Source organism: Onychostoma macrolepis, chromosome 08 (genome assembly GCF_012432095.1).
Source record: "Onychostoma macrolepis isolate SWU-2019 chromosome 08, ASM1243209v1, whole genome shotgun sequence".
Classification (NCBI taxonomy): Eukaryota; Metazoa; Chordata; class Actinopteri; order Cypriniformes; family Cyprinidae; genus Onychostoma; species Onychostoma macrolepis.
Window position 1 is genome coordinate 4,500,720 of NC_081162.1, and position 24,929 is coordinate 4,525,648.

A 24,929-nucleotide genomic window follows, 5' to 3' on the forward strand; every position below is an offset into this window, starting at 1 on the left:
TCTTCATCATATCCAGTGACCTTCAAAAATGTAGTTCTTACATTAAGACCAGTTTACGAAACCCTGATCTAATGTAACGTTTAATGCATTTTAGGATGTTGTTATCAACATCAAAAAATGTAATACATTTTCTTTTTGATTTTTATCTATATAAGATATCAATATGGTAAGTTTAAAACAAGTTAGATAAAAAAAGTAATCTAAAAAGTAGTCAGAATGCATTACCTAAAATGAGTAATTTAGATTACATCACTGACTACAGTTTTCAATATAGCCTAGACTTCTCTGTAATCAGTAATGGACTACAATTTGTAACCTAAACCACACATATACCGAGTGAGGCTAAATATGCACTATGTTGCCCATTTTGCCATATTTTTTCATTATAACATTGAAACTAAACATATAATGTTTGCTTACTGCCAGAAAAAAAATGACATCCGTTTGTAAACTGTACTGAAAGATGTCGAAAATATTGGAAAAGTTGTTGCACCTGTGGCAAACTTCATAAAATGAATGTGAAATAAAACTACTTCGTTTTACTAATACTTTGTTCAAAAAGGGGGTGAAAAAAATCGTATTTCTCTACTACCAGTTTCGTGGAAAGTGTCGAAATGAGGCAGGTATAGGCCTGCTGTAACATTGCGTTGTGGATTATATCGGGCCAACAATTAAATGAATGCTAAACGTGTGATTTCTTGCACTGTAAACACTGTATTATATAGCCTATTCTGAGGTATTTCTGAAGCATTTTGTAAACACCTCGTGACGCTCCACTGCAAACTAAACGTCTCAAACAGTTGAAACAACTTGTTTACTTTGCGCAGTTTGTGTAAGGGGCGTTTATTTCACTAACTGAACTCTTAGAGCCAGTGAGTGCACAAGCATGATACCACAAGGTCAGTCGCTCTCTGAATGTTTGCTAGGTAATAAGTCTGTGGAGCAGTCATGGGTTCAGAGGCGCAGAAGGACAGGCTCCGCGAGCTCTTCCACGCCTGTGATGTGGATCACTCCGGACGCATCGAGAGATGGGAGTTCGTCAGAATATGCTCCGAGCTGCGCGTGCGATCCGCAGAGATAGACGCGCTCTTCGCCAGACTTGACACCGACAGAGACGGCACGATCAATCTGGAGGAGTTCATGGACGGCTTTCAGGAGTCGCACTTGTTGAAGGATGAGGAGGAGATGAGAAGCGAACACGCCGGGGAAAGTTTCTCTGCCGCCTGGGAGGATTTTAAGTCCCGCCTGGGAGATCAGCTCAAATTCATCCCCAGGTAAAACACCTGGCTGTCGGTGCTGTAGCTCTCAACCTAAAGCCCGAAGGAACTCGTGAAGAAATGTGTACAGTGTTCCCATTAAAAAATCATTTAAATGTATCTTTAACGTTCCTAATGGGAATTTTTAATAGGATTCCAACACAAAACACAAAACTAGTTTGTTTTTGTTTTTAACAGGTTATTGCAGGCTATGACTTTTCATAATATTCCTGACAATTACCCCATTAGGACATTTTTAGGACATTTTCTAAGTTTTTAACCTCTTAACTGTCACTGTCCACCCTGTGGGACGCTTACGTTTACTTCACTATTTTACAATTAAATCCTAATCTAATCATGACAAACTATATATTGTTGGAAAGGTCTAAGACTCCTAAATAGGTATTTTACCACTTTTTTTGTAAAAAAATTATGTAGGAAAAGTAATAGATTAATTTATGACAAGAGTGCACCTGAAAAATCTACATCATAACAGGAGTTCTGACCTTTGTCACAGAAAGTCTTCTTATTTGCCTTTTTCTCTATCACGCTTTAGAAATCATAAGAAATTATATATCAGTTGAAAACTTAAAATCTCAAAATTCATCCTTTGAAACCCATTTTAAAATCAGACATTGCATTACCATGGAAATGGTACATCAAAATCACGTTGGAAAATGTTTTCATTCATGAATTATAAAAAAATAAGTTTGGATAGTGCACTATCATGTCTGTGTTCAAAACCGTGAGTGACAGTTAAGGGGTTAAAGAATCATTAATTCTTAGTAATGACGGAATTTCTATTGTAATTTGGAAACAATCTTAAAATGTTGAGATGGAAAATTTCTTAAAGAAAGTTCTTAATTTTTTATAGGAAATTTTCTTCTAACATGACACAAACACACACACACACACAATTGTAATACATATAATCGTTAGTAATACAATTATATATATATATATAAATATGTTCCTAATGGGAATTCTTTAATAGGATTCCAATATAAGTTTTTTTTTTTTGTTTTGTTTTTTACGATTACATATTACATGATTTTTTATGATTACATATGTTTATAATATTCCTGCCTATTATCCCATTAGGACATTTAAGTTTAAAGTATATTTTTAGGATTTAAAAACTCCCCCGTTGCCTTGGGCTGTTATTATGAAAGCAGTCATTTTTACTAATGATGTTTATGATCTAACAAAAGGAATTAATAAGATTTTTTTTAATTTATTTTTGTGGGATTCCCTTTGGAATTTCTATTGTAATTTGGAATCGATATTAAAATATAATAATGGAAAATTTCTTAAAGAAAGTTCTTATGTGTTTAAAGCAATTTTTCGTATAACATGAAACAAACAAACACACACACACACAAATATTTTAACACACAAAGTCCTAATTATTATACTAGGAGTATTCATAGAATTCCAGTTGACTATGATTTTGAGTTTTACAAAATCTCTTTATCTCAGCTTGATTGTGTTGAAAAATATCATTCATTAGTAATAAAATTACACACACACACGCACGTACATGTAGTAAAATACTGTTTTTATCCAATTATAATATATATAAACAATTATTTACTTATCTTTGTTTTTAAATATTATTAATATATTTTATTAGTATTAGTATTATTAAGAACAATTTCCATTACAAAGAACCTTCTGTGTAATAATTTTTCATTTATTATTTTTTTTTTTTATGGTTTATTTTAAAAGTGTATAATCAGGGAAGAATCTGTTCTGTGTTTGACAAATATTATTTGGGTAGACTGAACTAAATGTATTGAACTATCTTCATATTGTAGGTTGAAAGGTCAGTATAACTGAAAAGTCAAAATAAAAGAGTTTCACATTTCAAAACGAAAGATTGCTGGATACAGTTACAGTATACCATATTGCAATAACTAAATATATCTGACCTAGTTTTGTTTATCAGCCTGTGCAAATATCCGATCAGGTACACCACCACCCATTTACCGTAATCTACAGGTATCCAGAAACACAAAGTTTCAGAGATACGTTAAATTGTTTCCCTGCTAATAAATTGTTGAAAGAATCTTTGTTTTATCCTAATTTTCTTTTTTGAGAAGTTTTATTTGTTTCATATAAATGATGAGTGTTGATCTTCTTGATGATCATGTAATCATGAAATCTTCCAAAGGGTTTTAATTGACCAGCTTTTAATAGTTCAGGTCATGAGATGTTTAGCTTTTGTTTGGTTGATAACAGTCCTAATTCAGATGAAGTTTGATGTATCTCATGACGGATCGGTGGCGTTGATTCTAGCTAGAGGCTTGACATGAGACACATCACCGTTCGGCCACGCTAAAGTCGACAGAACATTGATTAGTCGTGGGCTATCAATACCTCTTTATTTCACTCATCTGCCGTAGCTTTTGATGACACAAGCGCTACTTCATAAAAGAGAACAGCAAAGTCATGAGGCTCAAACACATGCAGTTATTCACAACCTGGCACCATCTTTTTCAGGTCATGTTAATGATGCAATAAACCCCATTGGATTGAATGTCTGAAAAACATGATTGTCCTTAAGCTGAACCCTGTTTTATTTAACTGTGTTTCTGTTCTAATCAGCATGATGTGTTTCAGTGGCTCAGTGGTGTTTTTATGTGTGTAGGATTGACCAGATATCAACTGTGTACCAGAACATAAGTTTGACGGAGCCTAGAATCGTCCCTCAGTATGAAAGAGTTCTTCTTAGTTTCATCAAAGAGATCCGAATACTGAACACTGAAATGGAACATCTGGCACTTGCTGTAAAGAGGTACACAAACTCATGTATATACATTCATACATACTCATGTGGCCACCACGTTTTCTTCACCGTACTTTCCATTCAGGAGTTTAGAAGTTCAAATCTTCAGAGTTTCTTTTGTATCAATAACCGTTTTTTGGTTCTTGAGTTGCTATATGGTAGGAACTGATTACATATAATCTGGATTATGTGGTCAGATTCCAAAAATTAAATATTTGAAATTACATTACATTACTACATTACATTCAAATACTCATAATCAGACTACAGTTACTTTCTTAATGCTGTTAAACAATTAATCGCGATTAATCGCATCCAAAATCAAAGTTTTTGTTTATATAATACAGTATATGTGTGTGTATTGTGTATATTTATTATGTATATATAAATACACACACATGCATGTGTATATTTAAGAAAAATAAGTTATGTTTATATTTGAAATATATTTCTATATAATATAAATTATATGAATACAAATATATATATATGCAAATACATGTAAATATTTTCCAAATATATACTGTATGTGTGTGTATTTATATATACATAATAAATATACACAGTACACTCAGATATATTATGTAAACAAAAACTTTGATTTTGGATGCGATTAATCACGATTAATTGTTTGACAGCACTACTTTTTTATTGATTACTTGATTACAAAATATTCAAATAATTGAAGCAAATTATTCATAATTTATTAATTCTTCCTAATTCTTATTTTATCTTATTCTTTTCTAAAAAAAAATTCTTTGTTTTAGTTTTGTGGAATTGCACAGACAGACTGGCCACTAGTCAGATGGCTATAATTAAGCTATTATTAAGCAGCATTAACAAATGAAATATTTTATATTTTTAGTGCTTTATTTTGATTGGTTTTATTTTAAATGTATTTTTTTATTTATTTCATTAATTAGCTTTTCATCTAGTTTGAGAAACCCTGATGAATTCTCTATAAATTCTCTTTTTCTTCATATTTTATATGATGCAAGATTGTTCAATTCAAATCAATGTGATAATAGTTCAAAATTAATATAAAGTAATCAAAAACTGATTATATTACCCAAAATTAGTGTAATGTAATAGATTATGTTTCTAACTACATCTTTCATTATTTAGTAATGGACTACAATTTGCAAGTAATCTCTGTATATGGTTGTGTGAAGATCAAATGCGATGCTAAATTTTATAGTTTCTTCAGTTTGGGGTGTTAATTTCTGGGTCTTTAACGAACAGTGCGTACATTGTTACCTATATATCATTCTTTGGCCTTCAACACACACACACACACACGCTGACGAGTTTTGGGAGTGACTATCATGTATAAATGCAGGAGGGGCATTTAGGATATCATCTTAATTATTTTTTTTATTTTTTTTTGAGAATTTAAAAGTTTAAAAGCCTAAGTTAAACATATAGTTCTACCAGAAATTGAATTCTGTCATTTTGTAAATTTTGACATTGAAATTCTGTCATATTATCATATTGTAATACAAACCTGTATGACTTTCTTTCTTCCGTGGAACATTTATGTTTTTATCCATACAATGGAAGCCAGTAGTAACTTAAACTGTTTGATTCTTCAAAAAAAAAATCTTCCGTTCTTGTTCAACGGAAGAAAGAATGTTTGGTTGGACTCGTTCATTAAGAGAATTGTGTATTGCTGCATATGTGACGGCCAGTGTGTGTTCTGCTGGTGTTTGTTCAGAGCTCAGGATCAGACGGCTATACAGCTGAGTGAGATGGAGGAAGAGATGGATCACCGCATCCACACCGCAGAGAGAAACACACGCCTACAGGTCACGAGAAAACAGAAGATTTGTCTAAAATTTTTTTAAATTATTATTGATTTTTAAGCATTATTTATTTAATTAATTTATTTGCAAATTAGCCAATGAGCTAAAGAAAAAAAAAAAGCCTAATTCAAGATATATACATATATCTATATGCATACATATATATATATTTGAAAACATGACTATTTCTATGTCGCAGTATCTCCGCCCACAGTGAAATCTTATTTCAGTTTCAGTTAAGGCAGAAAATTATGAAAAACTATTTGCACTGTAAATACTTTACCTTATAAACGTCTGTAACACCGCTTGATATTCTGTCATGTACTGAGCACCTGGAGCTTATAAAATACATATAAGTGCAATATGCAAAATGTTTATCTTATAGAACAGGTGCAGAAAAGATCATTGAGCTCTGTTTGTGATCAAACACACAGCAAGACATTTATAACAAAATGACTTAATATTATTCTGACAGTTAATTGAGTAATCCAGTTAGAAGCGGTATGATTAATCTTTATTAATCTTGCAATAAAATAAATCTTCTTAAAAGATAAATGACACCTTTCTAAGTATGATTTGTATTGCTTGTTTATCTAATAAGGGATTGTGCTGAAATGAAATATCAAACAATTTAATGTTTTTTTCACAGGCATCCCTCAGTTCATATATATATATATATATATCTATATATATATACAGTATATATATATAGATATATATATATATATGTATATACATACTGTTTTCTTTTTCATTGTCACAATAATCAAGGATGAAAATTTAAATAGATTGTATATTACTTCAGTGCTGGTATTTACATTGTTTCTATGGATACAGCGCTCTGTTTATTGTGAGTTAGGAGTTGATATAGGCAGCTCTAAATGAATTAGCACAGGTGTTTTGCTGTGATCTGGGATCATGTGAGTGTCTTGGAACACATTCAAGGCTTAATTTACCCATGACATCACATTTTAGCGCAGACTGTCTTCGGCAGTCCTGCATTTGTTCTTGTTCCTTATCTGAGACCTGTGTTCCACGACGTATCACGTTATGTAATGTGAAATGAACTGACTGTTTGTTTAACAGCACCTGTTCAAGTTCCTGTGAAAAGTAAAAAGCATTTGTATCCATTAGTGCACTGACATTCCTGTACCCTTTGTCGCCTTAATTGTCTTGATCTAATATTTTAGAAAGTATCTCTGTTTTAAAACTTCAGTATTTTAGGTGTATTATTGTAATATTTTATATATTTTTTAAAAAGCTACATTATTTTGACTACTTATGCAGTCATCATTCCAGCTTATCACAACACATTTGGAATTTTTACATTAGTATCATTTTTTTCTCTCCAGTTTTTCATGATGTTACAATTTTAGTCCTTTTTTAATTTTTATAAAATGCAAAGATTTATCATTTTTAACTCCAGCGTATGGATTCTATTCTTTTATAGGAGTCTAAAAAAGCCGAGGTGACTCTGAGCAGCATGAAACACCAGTACGAGTCTCAGATATGTGAACTACAACAGAAGATACAGACTCTGCAGATGGTGACTGACTCCTACTGATTCATAATAACAATGGGCTTATATAGATTTATTCAGTATTATTCAGCAGCTTTTTCGCGTGCTCAGGAGCAAATTAACTCCTTTCGCCACAGTCAGGACTTGGCTTTCTGATATTCCTCGTTGAATCAGACTCTGTTTATCTTGAATAATGTTGTTACACTTAAATATCATTAAGTACATTAATGAAATCTGCTTTGTTCTGTTCTGTTTACCCTATAGGGGGGTTATTATGGCTGCTCTCCCTGCTCATTCATGACAGGCTGCATGGATGGGCAGCGAGTTTTGCACAGATCAGAAACATACCGCCAAACCAATCTGTATGCAAAGTGTCAATCATTTTGACTGTAGTGATCCTTCTTGACAGAAGTGGTTTAAATAGATGGACCATTAATATTTTTAATAATTTGACTGCACTCACAGTTGTATGAGAACAAATCTTGAACTGACTGGAGCTGAATAACAACACTATTGTCTGCTGTAGAGCTGCATTCAAAACAATCATTCACACAGTTACTGAACTGAATTCAATCAACACTGAACTAAATTGAGCTGAATAATGACACTATTGTTGACTATAGTGCTCATTTCTAGTTGAATTGAGTTTGTTTTTTAATTGATGAGCTCTGCAACACCGACACTGTTATTGAACTTAATTGAATCAACGCTGAGCTGACTTAAGCTAAATAATAATGTTATTGTCTACTGCAGAGCTGCATTCAAATCTGTTTCATAACTGATGAACTTTGCATCATTGACACAGTTACTGAACTGAATTCGATCAACACTGAGCTAAATCAAGCTGAATAATGATACTATTGTCATCTGGAGAGCTGCTTAAAAACTGAATTGAATTAGTTTCAAAATTGATGAGCTCTGCAACATCGACACTGTTATTGAACTTTAAACTGACTTGTGCTAAATAACAATGCTAGTGTCTTCTATAGAGCTGCTTATTGCTGAACTGAACATTGACACTGAATGACCTATTATTGAATTAATATTGAACTGACTTGAACTGAATAAATACACTATTGTCTTCTTTGGAGCTGCTTTATAGTTGAATTTATTCATTTCATAATTGATGAACTTGCAACATTGACTTTTATTGAACTGAATTGAACACTGAACTAAATTAAGGCTAAATAATGACTAAATAACGAATAATAACTTTCTGTAAAGCTTCTTTACAGCTAAAATCAAATTTGTTTCATAATTAATGAATTATTTTCATGCTTTGAAACAATTTGGTTTTTATGAAGCGTCATCTTTTATAAGAATATTTTGGCTTTTTTTTTTTTTCTTTACTTTTTTTTTTTTTCTTAGATCGAAAACCAAAACAGGAGTATCAGCCTCAAAGAGGAAACCTCAACACTAAAACGGCAGAACAACGAGCTATTACTGGTATGGCTTCTATATGAATTCATGAATCTGAATAGATCATTAAAAATCGTGTATGATGTTATATAATGTGTTTTTGTCTTACATTCTTCTTTCAGCAAAACCAGAAGTTGAAACAGGAGCTTTTGGAGTCCCAAACTAATATTGCATTCCTGCAGAGTGAGCTGGACTCTCTCAAGAGTGATCTCACAGACCAAAGCATCAACTTTGAACGGTACGTGTGTGTGTGTGTGTGTATCACAGTTGACTTAGTCATTGATGAATATGTGATAAACCCTTTGGATTCAGATCTTCAGACCAGGAACTTTTAAGAAGCCCATCAAATATGTACTCTGAAGTAATTCCGACTGTCTCCTCTGACTCAGTCTGACACTCCCAGCTGTATGTGTAATGTCAATACCGTGTCAATAATGAAAGAACGCAGACTCTCGTTCCCATGCGTGATGGCTCTGAGCAGCTGTAAACTGGTTTTGTGAGTGTTTGCAGTGCTGACGTCATCAGAGCAGGATATCCTGGTGTCACACGTCACACTGCACAGGAATGTCTGGACCTTGTCACCTAGTAACTACAAAACAGAGCGCAGTTTACTTGTAGTCTAATGAGTGTAAAAACATTGTCAGGAAACCCAAATATTTAATGACTGACTACATTAGGTGAAACCAACAAAAGCTATGTTTAACAGACAGACTTGAACAGTATAAACCTGCTTAAGAAATCAACTGAAATTGGTAACGCTTTAGTTTAAGGACAAAATCCTGACTGTTGCTTATTAGCATCCATATTACTAGCATATTGGCTGTTTATTAGCACATATTAATGCCTTATTCTGCATGATCATATTTTAGATTCCTTAATCCTATATGTTCAGGTTAATCCTAAATGTGGTGATCTGTGTGTTTGTACAGAGATGAGGCACTCATGAAGTGTTTCTCTGAGGAGAGAGGTAACCTGGAGAGACAGATCGAGGTGCTTCAGTGAGTTGAACACACACACCTCATGAAACTACTGCTACATTAGGAACTCTTCTTGCTAACACCAGATATGCCTTCAAAAATATTTTTATTTAATGCAGTTTCTAAGCCATTTTGAGATAGATTCACTTGCAGGTTCTTTGAGAAATCAGAAAAATACTAATCAAAACACACATTCAAACTGGAGATGGAGTCTAGCAACCGGATGCACTTCCATTACAAGGAACTTTGAGACTTATTGAAGTTAACAATGGAAAATTAATTCAGTATTTACACGTCTTACAATTTTGATGCCAAGCATCTTTAAATGCAATCAGTTCCAAATAAATTTATTTTGTTTTGTTTTTTTGTATCTCCATTCATATTTATGGTAACACTTTATTTGAAGGTGTCCTTGTTACACATTACGTGTACTTACTATTATAATAACAATAAATTATGCATAATTACATGCAAGTAACCCTAAACCAAACCCTCATTCTAACCATAACCATATAGTAAGTACAAGTAGTTCATTAATATTATCCAGTACTTAAATGCATAATTACACTGTAACAAGGACACCTTAAAATAAAGTGTAAGCAAATGTATTTACACATTCATGACTTAAAAGGATAGTTCATCCAAAAATGAAAATTTACTCACCCTCAAGCCATCTGAGGTGTATATGACTTTCTTCTTTCATGAATACAATCAGTTATACTAAAAAAATGTACAAGCTTTATAATGGCAGTGAATGGGTGTTGAGATTTTGAAGCCCAAAAAAGTGCATCCATCCATCATAAAAAGTGCTCCACATGGCTCTGAGGGGTTAATAAAGGACTTCTGAAGCGAAGCGATGCATTTGTGTTAAGAAAAATATCCATATTTAAAACTTTATAATAACCATAATCTCTAGCTTGATGGATAGATGCACTTTTTTGGGCTTCATAATCTGCCAGGACATTTTTTAGTATAACTCCGATTGTATTTGTCCCAAAAAAGAAAGTCATATATACACCTAGGATGGCTTGAGGGTGAGTAAATCATGGGATAATTTAAATTTTGGGGTGAACTATCGCTTTAAATGAACTTTCACACTTGTTAACCCATCATCTTGTTCCATTTTCACACTGTACACACTTTACCCTGTGCTAATAAGAATCATGTTCATGGGTAGTGATGGTTCAAGATTTCACAATGTAAATCTGTTATTGAAACGGCTGTTTGAATAACATATGCATGCCACATACATTCACTCTCATTGTCTTGCATCTTTGTGAAGCATACTAAAAATCAAAAAAGACAAATCAGAAAACAGTATTTGATTATGTTAGTGTTTTGCTCTTCTACAACTTCTCTTCTTGTTCAAACGCTCAGGGCTGTGTTTCCCAAGACCTTAAGTAGACTGTATAAACTTTTGACACCAGTGCTCTCTACAATATAATCTCAGTTAATTTACTCCTAAAGCCCAGTTTTTGTCTGATCTTAGTAATCTCCACTAATTAAATGAATGAAGCTCCCGGTTGGGTTTGACTGAGACAATGAAACATTTTCAGAACATATTTTTTAGAACTGTTACAAGAAAAGAAATCCAAGGCACTTCTTCTGGTCCAAAAAAGTTAAAAAGCCTTTATTCACATTATGGCCATCTCAACAGAAACATTAAAAATGAATAAAACTCTGATGAATAAAACACACTGATGCATTTCGGCCTTCAGCCTTCATCAGAGTGTGTCGGGTATAAAATTAATGACAGGTGTAGGTATAATTAATATCTGACATTGGGAGAAACAAAAAAAAGCCATTACAGGGGAACATATAGAATTGTTAGCCATTATGAAGTATAAAGGAGAGAAAGAGAGAGACAGAGAAAATAATAGTAATAAATGAATAAAATAATAATAATAAAAGAAAAAAAAGAAAATATATTTTTTTAAATTATTAAATACATTGATTATTTGATCATTAATGTTTCTTCATCAACATTAACATTATCATCATCATTTTTGAAAGTTTGTTTAATGTATTTTTAAATACATGTAGCTATGTAGCCTATATATACTGTATGCTGAACACCATTAACCTACTCATGAAACTAGTCATTTCAAAGAGTGATAATGGTATAAAATTGTGCGGTTTTCCAGAGAGTAACACAAAGTTAACAGATGCCTTGTGCTCCTCTCTGCTAAGTGTTAATATACTGTTCTTGCACAGATGCTTATTACCTAGCAGACTAATGACAGTTTCATTCCTGCTTTCAAATAGTAATATAAAAGAACTTTCAAATAGTAATATGTAGCCAAAGCCAATGCAGCAATTAATCACAGCTTCATATAAGTGTGAAAAACCTTGCTAACGCTGTCCATTTTAAGAGACACACATAGTATCCATCCATCCATCTGTCCAGTTTGTAGGAGTCTTGACTTTTGCTGACTGTACCAGAGTAAAATGAATTCTTTGCCAGCATGTTTAATTTTTAATTTTATTTATTTTAATTTTTTATTTTTTGCTTTATAGTTGTCAGATTTTGTTGCAGAATTATATTTCTGCTGTTCCTCTTGTCCAGGGCAGCAAACAGAAAGCTCCATGACAGTAATGACAGTCTGCGTGCAGCGCTGGAGAGCAGTCAGAGCAAGAGTAAGACTCAGGTAAGAGCCCCTTGTGTCCAGAGGCTTTACTTCTTTACTGTAGATGTTGTTGTAAAATGGATTAAGCTGTTTGAGAGCAATGTTTGCTGATCAGGCTTATACTTTGATGTCTGTGTGCTTTTTAAGAGGTGTGGATTAGGTTTCTAGTTTACTGTATTTACATTTCTGTGTATCCATTAGGACAGACGTGATCTTTTTGTCTTACAGCGTGTTAGTGGGATCTCACCTGGAGTTTACATGAGCACCAGGAAGAATGTCTGTTCCTCTTATTTTGATCGGTGAGATATAGAGTTGAGCTCTAAATGTACTGATATTGATCACACTTTCTAAACTCTTAACAGTAGTAATTAAACCGCTGCATTAATTCAGCTCAAATATGTAGACTCAAATATGTTGATTTTTTATTTTTATTTTTTAATTGATACACCAATATCTACATTTTGGCTAATAAAACAAGCTAAAAAGAGTTTTCATGTTATGTCTGATAACTGATAAATGGCAAATATTAAAATTCTATACTATTTTGTCAAAAAGAAAAGTTAAAATAAAATGAATATTCATTCTGAGACATATAGTACATATAGAAGTATTTTTTATATAGTTTTTGCTAATATTTTTAATTGGTTTTATTTGTTATCAGTTCATTTTAGTCATTTTGTTGTGTGTTTGTGTCATTACTATTTTATTTAATATGCTTATAGTGTTTTTTAATTTCAGTTATTTTAGTACTAAACATAGTGGAACAACTAAACGAAAATGGGAAATCAGGGTTAACACTGACTGATGCAATAAATAAAAAATAAATCTCACACATCGTGTGATAACCAATATATTGTGTTTAATGCAGAAGTTTGAAATGTAGAAAATTAATTGATAGAATGCCATTCTAAATTGACAGAAATGAGGTCATTGTAACATCTGCATACTGAATTATGATTGGTTTCTTCTTTCTTACATCTAAGTAACCATATAACATCCTTAACATGGCAAAGAGAGTGTAACATTGATTCTGACTCTGATGCAGCCTTTCAATTACATAGAACTAAATTCTAAAATTAATGCACAACTATTTCCTTCAGGAAATGCAAATCTAGTTTCTAGTAACTATGATGTTGACACACTGAATACTTCCGCAGGTGCTGTAACACATGTGTGGATGAGGACTTTGATCAGTTTGGGCTGATGGAGAGTCTGCGCAGACCGAGCTGTGATTCTCTGGCTCTGGCCCTGTGCGACCCCATGCGCAGACGCAGCTGTGAGGAAGACAGTCTCCCCGACAGCTGCGTGGACAGCGGCATGTCTACCCTGCGCTCAAATAACGGCTACGATTACGAGCATGAGAGAACGTCCTGTCCGAGTCCTGTGCAAGCAGAGGACAGCAACACCACTGTGTCTGGAGACACTTCGGATACAGAGGTATGATATCAGTAAATCAGACCGATCAAACACTACAGACAACCTCACTTTTCTTCAGAATGGTTTTCATTTCATTTATAACATTGCACACCCTTTTTGCAAAGATGTACATTTTAGTATACTTTAAAAAAACTTATCATTAAAATAATGCACTTTAAAAGAATATACTTCAATATGAATGAAATGCAATGTTTTCAGACACTTAATTGCAATAATAATTGCAAATAAATGAAAATATATTATAGCTTTAAATTTAGATTAAATGCAATTAACTGAACTTTGCTTTTTTTCTTAAGTACATCTTTATATGTGATCTATTAATTCTATTGTCTGTTGAAATATGGTTAAAGTGTACTGCTGAATGTACTGACAAGCATACTAAAATATAATTAATGTCATTTCTATTGAAACTTGTATGTCTTTACATAGTATTATATACTTTTATTTACACATTTGTAATTACAGATTTGTAATGAATGATGAAGATGCAATTTAGTACATTTAAAATATATTAAAAAAGGAAATATCAAATACTACAGTTAAAATGATAATCAAGTACTTTAAATGTGCTTAAGTATGTTAGTCAACATATCAAAATAAAGTAAAATAAGAGTGCTTCTTTTAAGCACAACAAAATATTATTAAAAAATTTTTTTTTTTTTTTTTTGAAGTTAAAGCTGCAGTCCGTAACTTTTTTGGGTTAAAAATGGTCCGAAATCAATATTTGAGCAAGTACATAACCAGCCAGTGTTCAAAACTATCGCCTTACTTTAGCCCGATTCACAGCAGTTAGCTTATAATAATGTTTTCTAATTTGAGTGGTATGGGAAATTTGAGCATGGCACTGCGTCTTCAAAGGCATCTCTCTGTATGCTTAACTTTCTGTCATTTCAGTATCAGTGAGAATGGCTCAGACTCCTGGTTTAAAATAAGCTGTGTGTGCTCACAGGTTCTGGAAATGCGAGAAGAGGCTGTGATTGGGTCAGACAGTGAATCCGTTCTGAGCTGGACTCCATCACAGCCTGCTCAGAAAAGCGATGTTACTGCATCAGGAAAGAAATGCCTCTCTGCCATCTTCACAGAGGTACTGGATTCACCTGCCAGAAGTATCATAAAAGCTTAAATTTGACCCACGGCATTCCAAATCCTGAACTCAAACAAATCTCAGTTCTAAAGCCCAAATGTGTGTGTATGTGTGCAGAGAGAGGAGGATGTGTTGGCAGTGACTCAGCCTCCATCGGAGAAAGCTTACAGGATTGTGCTGGCGGGAGACGCTGCAGTGGGAAAGTCTAGCTTCCTCCTTCGCCTCTGTAAGAACGAGTTCAAAGGCAACACTAGCGCCACACTGGGTAAGACTTTTCTAACTCTTTACCACACTTGAATATAATCTCTAACTCTCACAACATCTGTGAAATCGTTTGTGTCTGTTTCCTTGCAGGGGTTGATTTCCAGATGAAAACCTTGGTGGTGGACGGTGTTCCAACAGTGCTGCAGTTATGGGACACAGCTGGACAGGAGAGGTAAGATCCCAGCAGCCAAATTCAAGATGAAACACACAACCAAAACATATTTATACTCCATGGTATGAACTCTAAAAGCCGTGACACACCAAACAGACATCAAAGAACAAGCATCAATGAAACTGACCGTGTTGTTGCCTTGCGTTGACCGTGTCTGGGCCAAAACGTTGTGCTTGAACACAGCAAAAATTACAGCAAACGGCCAACTAGCACCTACATTCTGTGCCTGCATGAAAGGAAAAAAACTCTCCAGCCCAACAGGCGGCAGAAGTCTGTATTCATTGTTCGAAAAGGGAAACCGAAACTAATTTTCTCTTTCTTGGACCATCCTCTGTAAACCCTAAAGATGGTGGTGTGTGAAAATCTCAGTAGATCAGCAGTTTCTGAAATACTCAAACCAGCCTGTCTGGTACCAACAATAATTCCACGTTCAAAGTCACTTAAAGAGCACTTTTTTACAAGGTGAAATATAAGTCTCAGGTGTCCCAATCATGTGTCTGTGAAGCTTCAGCTCAAAATACCCAACAGATAATTTATTTTGAGTGGAAGCAGAAACACGCTGTTTTTGTGCATGTCTTTTTAAATGCAAATGAGCTGCTGCTCCTTTTCCATAATAGGGCTGTGCCTTTACAGCTTGTACCTCAGATACTCTGCTAAAAAAAACATCTGTTTGGTTTTGATTATCATGTCTGTTATGCGTTTTAAAGCCATATCAGTCAAAGACTATAGAAATACCCAAGATGTCTCACTCATATAGTTTTGAATGGGGAAAAATGCAACACTCCATATGGCTGCTCTTTCGAACGAAGCCCCGCCTTCTGAGCAAAAGAGCTAAACGCTAATCAGTAAAGTCAGCTCGTCACTGCAGCTGCCGTTAGAAGCGTCCCGATTGCTATAGAAACAGTTAGCGTTCTGAGACATGCGCCTAGGACTGTGCGTGTGCACTGGCTGGTCTAGCCTGAGAAATAAGCTTTTTTTAATGCTATTTGAGCAAAATAAACAACATTTATGATACAGTTGTCAGATTTCACTGGTGGTTTCAAATATGAAATTTAATCGTAAGCTTGGTGACCAGTTTTGGATAATTTCATGTTTCCCCATTCAAAGAGATAGGAGCTGCACTTACATGCCCAAGAGGCGTTTCAAAGATGGCCGCTGAGTGACATGACTTGTCTTAAAGGGACTATGTATCAGTTTAAACTTCTGATATAGGGTTTTCTGATCACACATCCACACAGAAGAAGTGTGAGTATTAAACTAAGCTCTCTTTCATGTCTTATTGCACTTGAACTGTCAAATACTGTGTATTTATAAGAATACACAAGAATATATAAATAGTGTGTATTATATAAGAATATATAAGAAAGGAACGGGTGGATTGTTATTATTAGGGTGGTTGTGTACACACACTTCCAACACACATTTATGTTCAAACAACATGTAAAAGTGAATTTTGCATAATAGGTGCCCTTTAAATCTTCTTTTTTCCCCAGTCTGATGCTCTATTTGACCGATTGTCTTGAACCATGGCTACATGCCTAAATCCATTGGGTTTCTGCTATGATTAGCTGATTAGATAGTTGCCTTTACAAGCAGTTGTACAGGTGTATCTAATAAAGTGGTTGATGAGTGTTTGTAATGATCACAAACCCCCTGAAGTTCCATAATGAACCTCTAGGCGTACAGTTGTACAGTTGACAAAACAGTGGCAAAATGTCTTTGTGCTTTTAAACAGTGTCTTAAAATAATGTTCTGAACCAGTACTGCCACCTTGTGACGTGCAAAATAAACCTCAAGGTGCATGTGCAAGCTGAGCGTATGAATTAATGAATTCACATCACATGTACTTTATGAATACCCTAGTGTGTGCTTAAAAAAAAAGTGTACTTTGGTCTAAAGGCTGATTACTCAGGAAGTTGGTTGATCCTCTGTCATTCTCTGCTGCACTTAGTGATTCCCCCCTTTCTGATTGCTATAGTCTTTCCAGTGCTGAAGACATTCTTAATCTCTATGATGAAAGTATTTCTACTATTTTGAATAATTTTGCACCCTTAAAATTTAGACAGGTCCCTTCCTCGTGTTGCTCCCCTTGGTTCAATACTGAGCTTAGGGCAATAAAAACCAAAGGCCGCCGGCTAGAAAGGCTTTATAAGAAAACTGGCCTTGTTGTTCACTCCTTGGTTTATACCGAACACATTAAGCAGTACAGGAATGCTCTTAATGCAGCCCGTTCATCTTATTTAAGTCCAAAAACAGGCCTAGAACATTATTTACTTCAATTAAAAAGTTAATTCAGCCTTCTTCACGGTCTCTAGAGAGCTCTGATCAAATGTGTGACGCTTTCCTGAACTTTTTTCAGAGTAAAACATCTTATACCTGTCTACACCCTACCTCTGCTCCTACTACTGAACTTCTCTCTTCAAGCCACGCTCATAGTCTCCCTAGTTTTGACTCTATCGCCCCCACAGTGGTTGATGAGATGATCAGGCTGTCTAACTCCTCTACTAGTCTTCTTGATCCTGCACCTACCCTCTTACTGAAGAATTGCTTGCCTGCCCTGTCAATACCCATCACTCATTTCATTAATACGTCAATGTCATCCGGAACTGTACCTTCCAAGCTTAAGATTGCTTCTGTCACTCCAGTTCTTAAAAAGCATGGTCTCCAACCATCTTCCCTAAGTAGCTATAGGCCTATTTCTAACTTATCCTTTCTCTCTAAGATATTAGAAAAAGTTGTTGCCTCCCAGTTACAGACCTTCTAAACTGAACACAACCTCTATGAGCCCTTCAAGTCTGGTTTTCGCCCATTACACATTACGGAAACAGCCCTGGTTAAGGTTATCAATGATCTTCTTTTAGCTTCTGATTCTGGTGCTCTTAGCACTCTCCTTCTATTAGACCTCAGCTCAGCTTTTGACACTGTTTGTCATGAGATACTCCTTTCACGACTTTCAGCAATTGGAATTACTGGCACAGCCCTTGATTGGTTTTCCTCCTATTTGACTGGGAGGCAACAATTTGTTATATACCAGAATCACAGATCATCTACCAAATTCATCAGCTCTGGTGTACCTCAGGGTTCTGTTTTGGGCCCTCTCCTCTTCACCATTTATATGCTACCAATTGGACAAATAATTAAGCACTATGGGTTTAACTTCCACTGTTACGCAGATGACATTCAGATTTATTTTAGCACACCTTCCACTGCAGTGTTTCCTCTGCCTTCATTAACAAATTGCATCAAGGAACTCAAGCTTTGGCTAGAGGCAAATTACCTTAGATTTAACTCTGATAAAACTGAGGTAATTCTGATTGGCTCTAAAGCTGTTGTATCTAAGCATTCTAGTCAACTGCTGGATCTGGATGGTGATCTGATTATGCCCTCCACTAAAGTTTGCAGTCTTGGTGTTCTCATTGATTCTACTCTTTCATTCAATGATCATATTGGTAAAGTGGTTAAGACAGCTTTTTTCCATCTACGTAATATCTCGCATATTCGATCCTCTCTCAGTCAGCAGGATGTTGAAACTGTTATACATACATTTGTTACATCCCAGTTAGATTATTGTAATTCACTTCTTTGTGGCATCTGAGCTAATAATATCAAACGACTACAATATGTTCAAAACTCTGCTGCTCGCTTGATTACTCACACAAGAAAGAACGATCACATTACCCCTATCCTTTATCATCTTCATTGGCTCCCGGTTTCCTTGCGTATTAACTTCAAGATACTAATTCTCACTTATACAGCCCACCATAACATTGCTCATTCTTATTTATCTGATTTACTTCTGCCATATGTACCTGCCCGTTCATTAAGATCTTCTAGTGAGGGATTGTTAGTCACCCCTAAGTTTCGTCTGGTGACAATGGGAGCTAGGGCCTTCAGTGTTGTTGCTCCCAGATTGTGGAATGCTCTTCCCCAAACCATCCGTCAGGCATCCTCCCTTCTCTCCTTTAAAAACCTCTTAAAAACCCTTTTTTTCTGACCATTACTCTTCAAGTCATTGACTGTACCCTGTTATGGATGTTTATCTTCATTCTTTCTGTATGTAATCTAATCTTGTAAGTGGTTTCTGTATATTACTCTTAGCTTTTTATTTATTTTTTTGGTATTAAGCCTGATTTGTAAAGTGACCTTGAGTGCTAGAAAGGCGCTATATAAATAAAAAATATTATTATTATTATTATTATTATTACTCGGGTGTCTCTTTTATAGGTTTCGGAGCATTGCTAAGTCTTACTTCAGGAGGGCCGATGCAGTTCTCCTACTCTATGACGTCACGTGTGAGAAGAGCTTTCTGAATGTGCGCGAATGGGTCGATATCATTGAGGTATTTCCTACACAAAAACAGACATAATTCAGTTATGTAGACTTGACCATTATCTAATCTCTCTAGAAATTAAATGGGCCACTCGTACCTGGTGCTACTATACCATTAAAACTGTCGCTCAGATGGACAGGCCTAGTTGCTGAACAGTCTTAAGATAATGTGTTCAAGTGATTTCTGATTTAAGTGTTTTTTTAGCTTTGTTTCCATAAATGATCTAGGTGAAGTGGAGAGGAATCTTGTAAACATGTCTACATAGATTTATTTTGATGTCCCACACTGCGTTTTCGTCTGAATACTGATTTGTTAACATTTGTGCAGCTGCACAAACCTATGGCAGTTGAGCCTGTCAAATGGGCAGAGCCAACTGCCTGTAAAAGTCGAAGCTGAATACCATTTCATCAGAACTCCTTCAGCAAGAAAATCCTCTCCTCACTAGACCCTGAAGAAGAAAATAAGCCTCCCTGATCGCCGCAGAAGAGCCCTAATAGAGAAATGGTGTGACCCCGGCTGCATAGTGAGCCAGCTGATGCCAGACCTGGTCTGAACACCAAGCTCATACACCAAGCTGTATGTGTCCTCACCAATGACGATGAGGACCTCGGCGTGAAGTGGTCAGCTCCGGATGAGCCCGCCCATTGCCGACTTGATGAACAGTTTCTTTAGCCAGGGAGCCACCAGCTAGCCCCGGTCAGAGACCTGCCCTATTCTTTCCTGGAAGTTCACAATGAACTTTCTTTTCCATCTCCGCTTCCCTCTCTTTCGTGATGGCTCTGAACAGAAGGGGTATGAGATGCTTCTCCCCTCAAAGAGGCATCTTTGCATTCCACAGCCACAGCCAGGATGGATGGGTAAGCCATCCTCGACTCACCAGTATTCCTCACAGGTCGCAAGCCATGCACCACTTCCTGTCATACCGGTCTAGCTTGGCTGCTGCTTCAAATAGCCAGAGGGCCTCATTAACTCAGCAGCCTGCCAAGCCAACATCAGTGACTGCTCAGGTTTGACCTAAAGCGGAGCCTGAGTTCAGACAGTGCTTCTGTAGCATCAAGCGTTTCCACTTTCCATGAGCACCAGGGTCCCCGTCTGAAGACTGTTTCACACTGAGCACGATGAAAAAGCAAAAAAGCGAACGATGCTTTCACAATGAGCGCGAACCGATTGATCACCTTCTGCTAACGCCTGCACGCTAGGTGGCACCAACCAACAATGCATTTTTTCTCAGATATGTATCTCATATATGGATTTAACATCGTCCACTGCTCAATATACAGCATTAAATTAATATAGCTAAATAAAGTTAGGTTCTCTGCCAGAAACACAAACAATCTATAATGCTTACAAGAAAACATCTTAAAGGGATAGTTCACCCAAAAATGAGCTGACAGACTGCAATGGTTTGAGCTAATTTACTATGCCCGGTGCACGCCCTCAGGACTTAATGTGGAGTGCTTTAGCCAATTGTGGCAGTCAGAGCAGAGCAATGTGTGCTTCGGAGACCGCTCTAAAGGGATGCTAGTTACGAAGCAGAGATTATGCCGCTGGATAGTTGATGTGATAGCCCTGGTTTACGCATCAATGGGATCTGAGTGCCCTATTGGTGTGAAAGCCCACTCCACTAGGGGGATGGCCTCCTTCTGGGCTTGGTCCAGCAGAGTTTCCATTTCCATTTCCTGCACTTCCATTTTGTAGTCATGGAAGCAAGCAAATGAGCTGGATCAGGGATTGCTGATTCTACCTGACCTAAATGCCTTGGCATCCATCTAAAAAAAAAAAACGTTATGACCTGAGGCATATTAAAACGCAGATAAATCAACTCACCAACTTACAGTGTAATTCAATGGTCTCAAACTCAATTCCTGGAGGGCCACAGCTCTGCACAGTTTAGCTCCAACCCTAATCAAACACACCTGATCCAGCTAATCAAGGTCTTCAGGATTACTAGAAACTTCCAAGCAGGTGTGATTTGGAGCTGGTTGGAGCTAAACTCTGCAGAGCTGTGGCCCTCCAGGAATTGAGACCACTAGTGTAATTGTTAATCATGCTTGATCCTGTTGATTGTCCTCAATCTGGCAACCTGCGTGAGAGGGGAGGGGAAACAACGCTCTCCAATATTTTGAATTTGGGACTGCAATACTGATTTCAACAAATAGCTCTCAATATTACATGCTGCATATTTATAGAAACACTACAATGGGAAAAGATGCTGATTTGTAGGATGTTGCTGGTTCAGTTTGAATTAGATACTGATTGAGATTCTTTTCTGGTGCAGGATGTGTCCCAGGATGACATTCCCATCATGCTTGTGGGGAACAAGACAGATCTGAGGAAGGAAGCTCTTCTGGATGGAGTCACCTGTATTCCAACCAGCTACGGAGAAAAACTGGCCATGGTTAGTGCCTAGGCTTTATTTACTGTTATTTATTGTTGCTTTCTGTTTGTTTGTTTAGTTTTTTTGGTGGGATTATTTACCCAGAAATGAAAATGGTCATAATTCACTCACCTTCATGCAAACGGCAGTTTACCATAAACGAAGACTGAAGTATTCAAGCTTCAAAAAGGCCCTAGAACACCATGAACGCACCATAACAAATAGTCTGTACAACTAATGCTCTATATTCCAAGTTATTCCAAGTTGTCACACAAAACAGTCATAGGCTTGGGAAGACTGGGCTTTCGGGATATTTCTCAAATAGTGGACTGGATTCAAAATTTCTTCTGCTTGTATTCCATGAAACAAACACGTGGGTGATTAAATGATGACAACATTTATGTATTTTTTTTAGGTGAACTGTTCCTTTTCTGTGCTTTAATTTTTGCCTGTAGTTGTTGATTTGAATTGATCCTTCAGTTATCCAAAACACTGCCACCTGCACATGAAAGAACATGACCTCATACAGTCTCGGATAGTTAGAGAGTGAGTTTTTTTGTTAGTATAAGGGCTAAACTGTGGCTGCTGTCTGTTTTCAGACATACAGTGCCTTATTCTGTGAGACGAGTGCAAAGGATGGATCCAACATCATTGAGGCTGTTCTTCATTTAGCCCGGTAAGCTCTGCTCCCGATTCAAAAAGAAAACACATTCTGTTTTAAATCTGGTCTACATGTTAGTCAACATCTGATTTGCAAAACTAATACCCAAATTTTACAAAAATTTCACAATGTGATCAAAACTCCAAGTATAAAATAATGAATGAATGAATGTGACCCTTTCTGTGAAATCCAGGCTAAAGTCTCAAAATCTAGCCATGAGATAACAATAATCAAAGTTTGATTTCAACCATTAATTTCACTATAATTTTAATCTTTGACATGGCCTTACTCAGTCAATATTAAAGATATAAAGGTTATATTTTCACAGAATGTTCTTTACCTTATGAAGGATGATTTTATGTAGAAAACAGCAACTCACAAAAAAAAAATAACTAGCTGGGTTTTCACAGAGTGTCACAAATAAATATTTTCCCAAAAAACATTTTAAATTAAATTTTATTTTAAACTATGATTTTTTGTTTGTTTTTATTTTCATGACAGTAATTTAATTTTACTGAATTAAAAAAAAAATGTGTAAAGCAGTGATGCAATTCATATAATAAAATACAAGCAAAATATCAAAATATTACTTATACACATATTCACATATTCATATTCAGCAGGTTTTGTGAGATTCACCGATAAAGAGCTTTCAGATGAGCTGACTGCATACAGTATTGTTTGTAATATTAATATCAAGCACAAGAGGGCAGCAGTTTTATTGAGTTTCATAATGCCTTGATGCCTTGTGAAGTGAATAAAAACATATTCCTCTGACTGTCAAGCCTTATTATGGTATTTTATGCAGGAAGTTTCAGTCTTCAGTTCACATGAGAAAACTTGGCATTTACCTCAGGCTGTTCAGTTAAAATAATGATTATTTCACACAGTTACTCACAGACTTTGGAAACATCATGCATTTATTGAAAGGTTTTAATACAAACTTTTAAATGTAAACTTCAAATATGACCTAAATATATTAAACTTTAAACATTTTTTTATAGCATTTAGGCAGAGGGGAAAGGATTTATTACTCAAGACAAAACAACAACATTGTTGTGAACCTGATAATATTATTTCCTTTTCATAATCTTTGGAAGCTAAAATTGGAATTGAAAATAAAATTTGATTAATTGCCCAGCCCTAATGTTACCAAATTACCAGCATTATATATTAGCCTAATATTATATTTGAAACTCAACACTTTGTGAATACTGGTGAAGGTGTCACATGTTGAATGCTTTGTCTGTCCTGCACTTCAGAGAGGTGACGAAGAATGCTGATGAGTTCAAGGAACCCGTATCAGTGGCTAAACTGTCTGGAAATCACAGCAAAAAGATGTCCGACCCTAACTGCTGCATGGGCTGATGCGTGTTGACGTCTCATGACAGCGCAAGGCCAATCAGATATATAACCATTCATCTATTTAGATGGGAAATACCATTTAGCGATTGTCTGAGTTGTTCATTTGACTGTGCTAAGTATTGTCCTCAGGACTGTCTCTGATTTAGTTTTTTTAAATGCCAAGTCACTTGTTGAAGCAGATCACTGTGTGTCATGTGTTGCCTTTAACAGCCCTCAGTTTCACAGCTTCTGTATTACAGCCGATTATTAGTAGCATATGGAGCGAACAGGCACTCGGGCTAACAGAGTTCTGTATGCTGCATTTTGCCTTTATTTATTACATGAAATCTTCCTTTAGCTTAGTGAAAAGGAATAATAGTTCTGTAATGTGTTACAGGATCATTGAAAAGTGCGTGTGTGTGTGTGTGTGTGTGTGTGATATGAGAAAGTTGATTGAAATAATGTGAAAAGTTTGTCAAGTAGAATGAAATGCTCTAAGAAGTGGAACTTTATGAAACTTTGGAAGAAACAAATGACGGAATTTGTTAAATGAGAACTGGAAGCTTTTAGCTTGTAGCTTTAAATTATATATATATATATATTTTTTTTTTTTTTTTTGCTCAGTGCTGAAAATGTCACCTCTGATTTTAAAACAGATTGACAAGCTTATGTGGATATTATAATTGCTTTATGCATTTCACAGAACCGTTGGATTTTAATGCTCGCTACATATGTAATGTTATATTCTGTAATAAACAGTGCACACTTTTTACAATAAAAATATATTCTTGCAGGAAAACATTTGTTAAATCACAATTATATGAATGACATGTCAGTAGCATTTGAATCCTAATGTCTTGTTTGTATTTCTT

The 24,929-nt window shown here is 35.5% G+C and overlaps 1 protein-coding gene across 1 annotated transcript; it reads left to right on the forward strand.

Moving 5' to 3' along the window:
* The first annotated feature begins 905 nt into the window (after positions 1-905).
* rasef (RAS and EF-hand domain containing) lies at positions 906-24,904 on the forward strand. The gene is made up of 17 exons (XM_058785061.1): positions 906-1,274; positions 3,907-4,053; positions 5,759-5,849; positions 7,297-7,392; positions 8,734-8,811; positions 8,907-9,022; positions 9,714-9,782; positions 12,328-12,409; positions 12,617-12,687; positions 13,546-13,825; positions 14,775-14,909; positions 15,027-15,174; positions 15,264-15,345; positions 19,570-19,684; positions 21,954-22,073; positions 22,652-22,728; positions 23,976-24,904. The coding sequence occupies exons 1-17, from the start codon at positions 949-951 to the stop codon at positions 24,079-24,081; spliced, it is 2,139 nt and encodes a 712-aa protein (XP_058641044.1). The 5' UTR covers positions 906-948; the 3' UTR covers positions 24,082-24,904.
* The last annotated feature ends 25 nt before the right edge of the window (positions 24,905-24,929 follow it).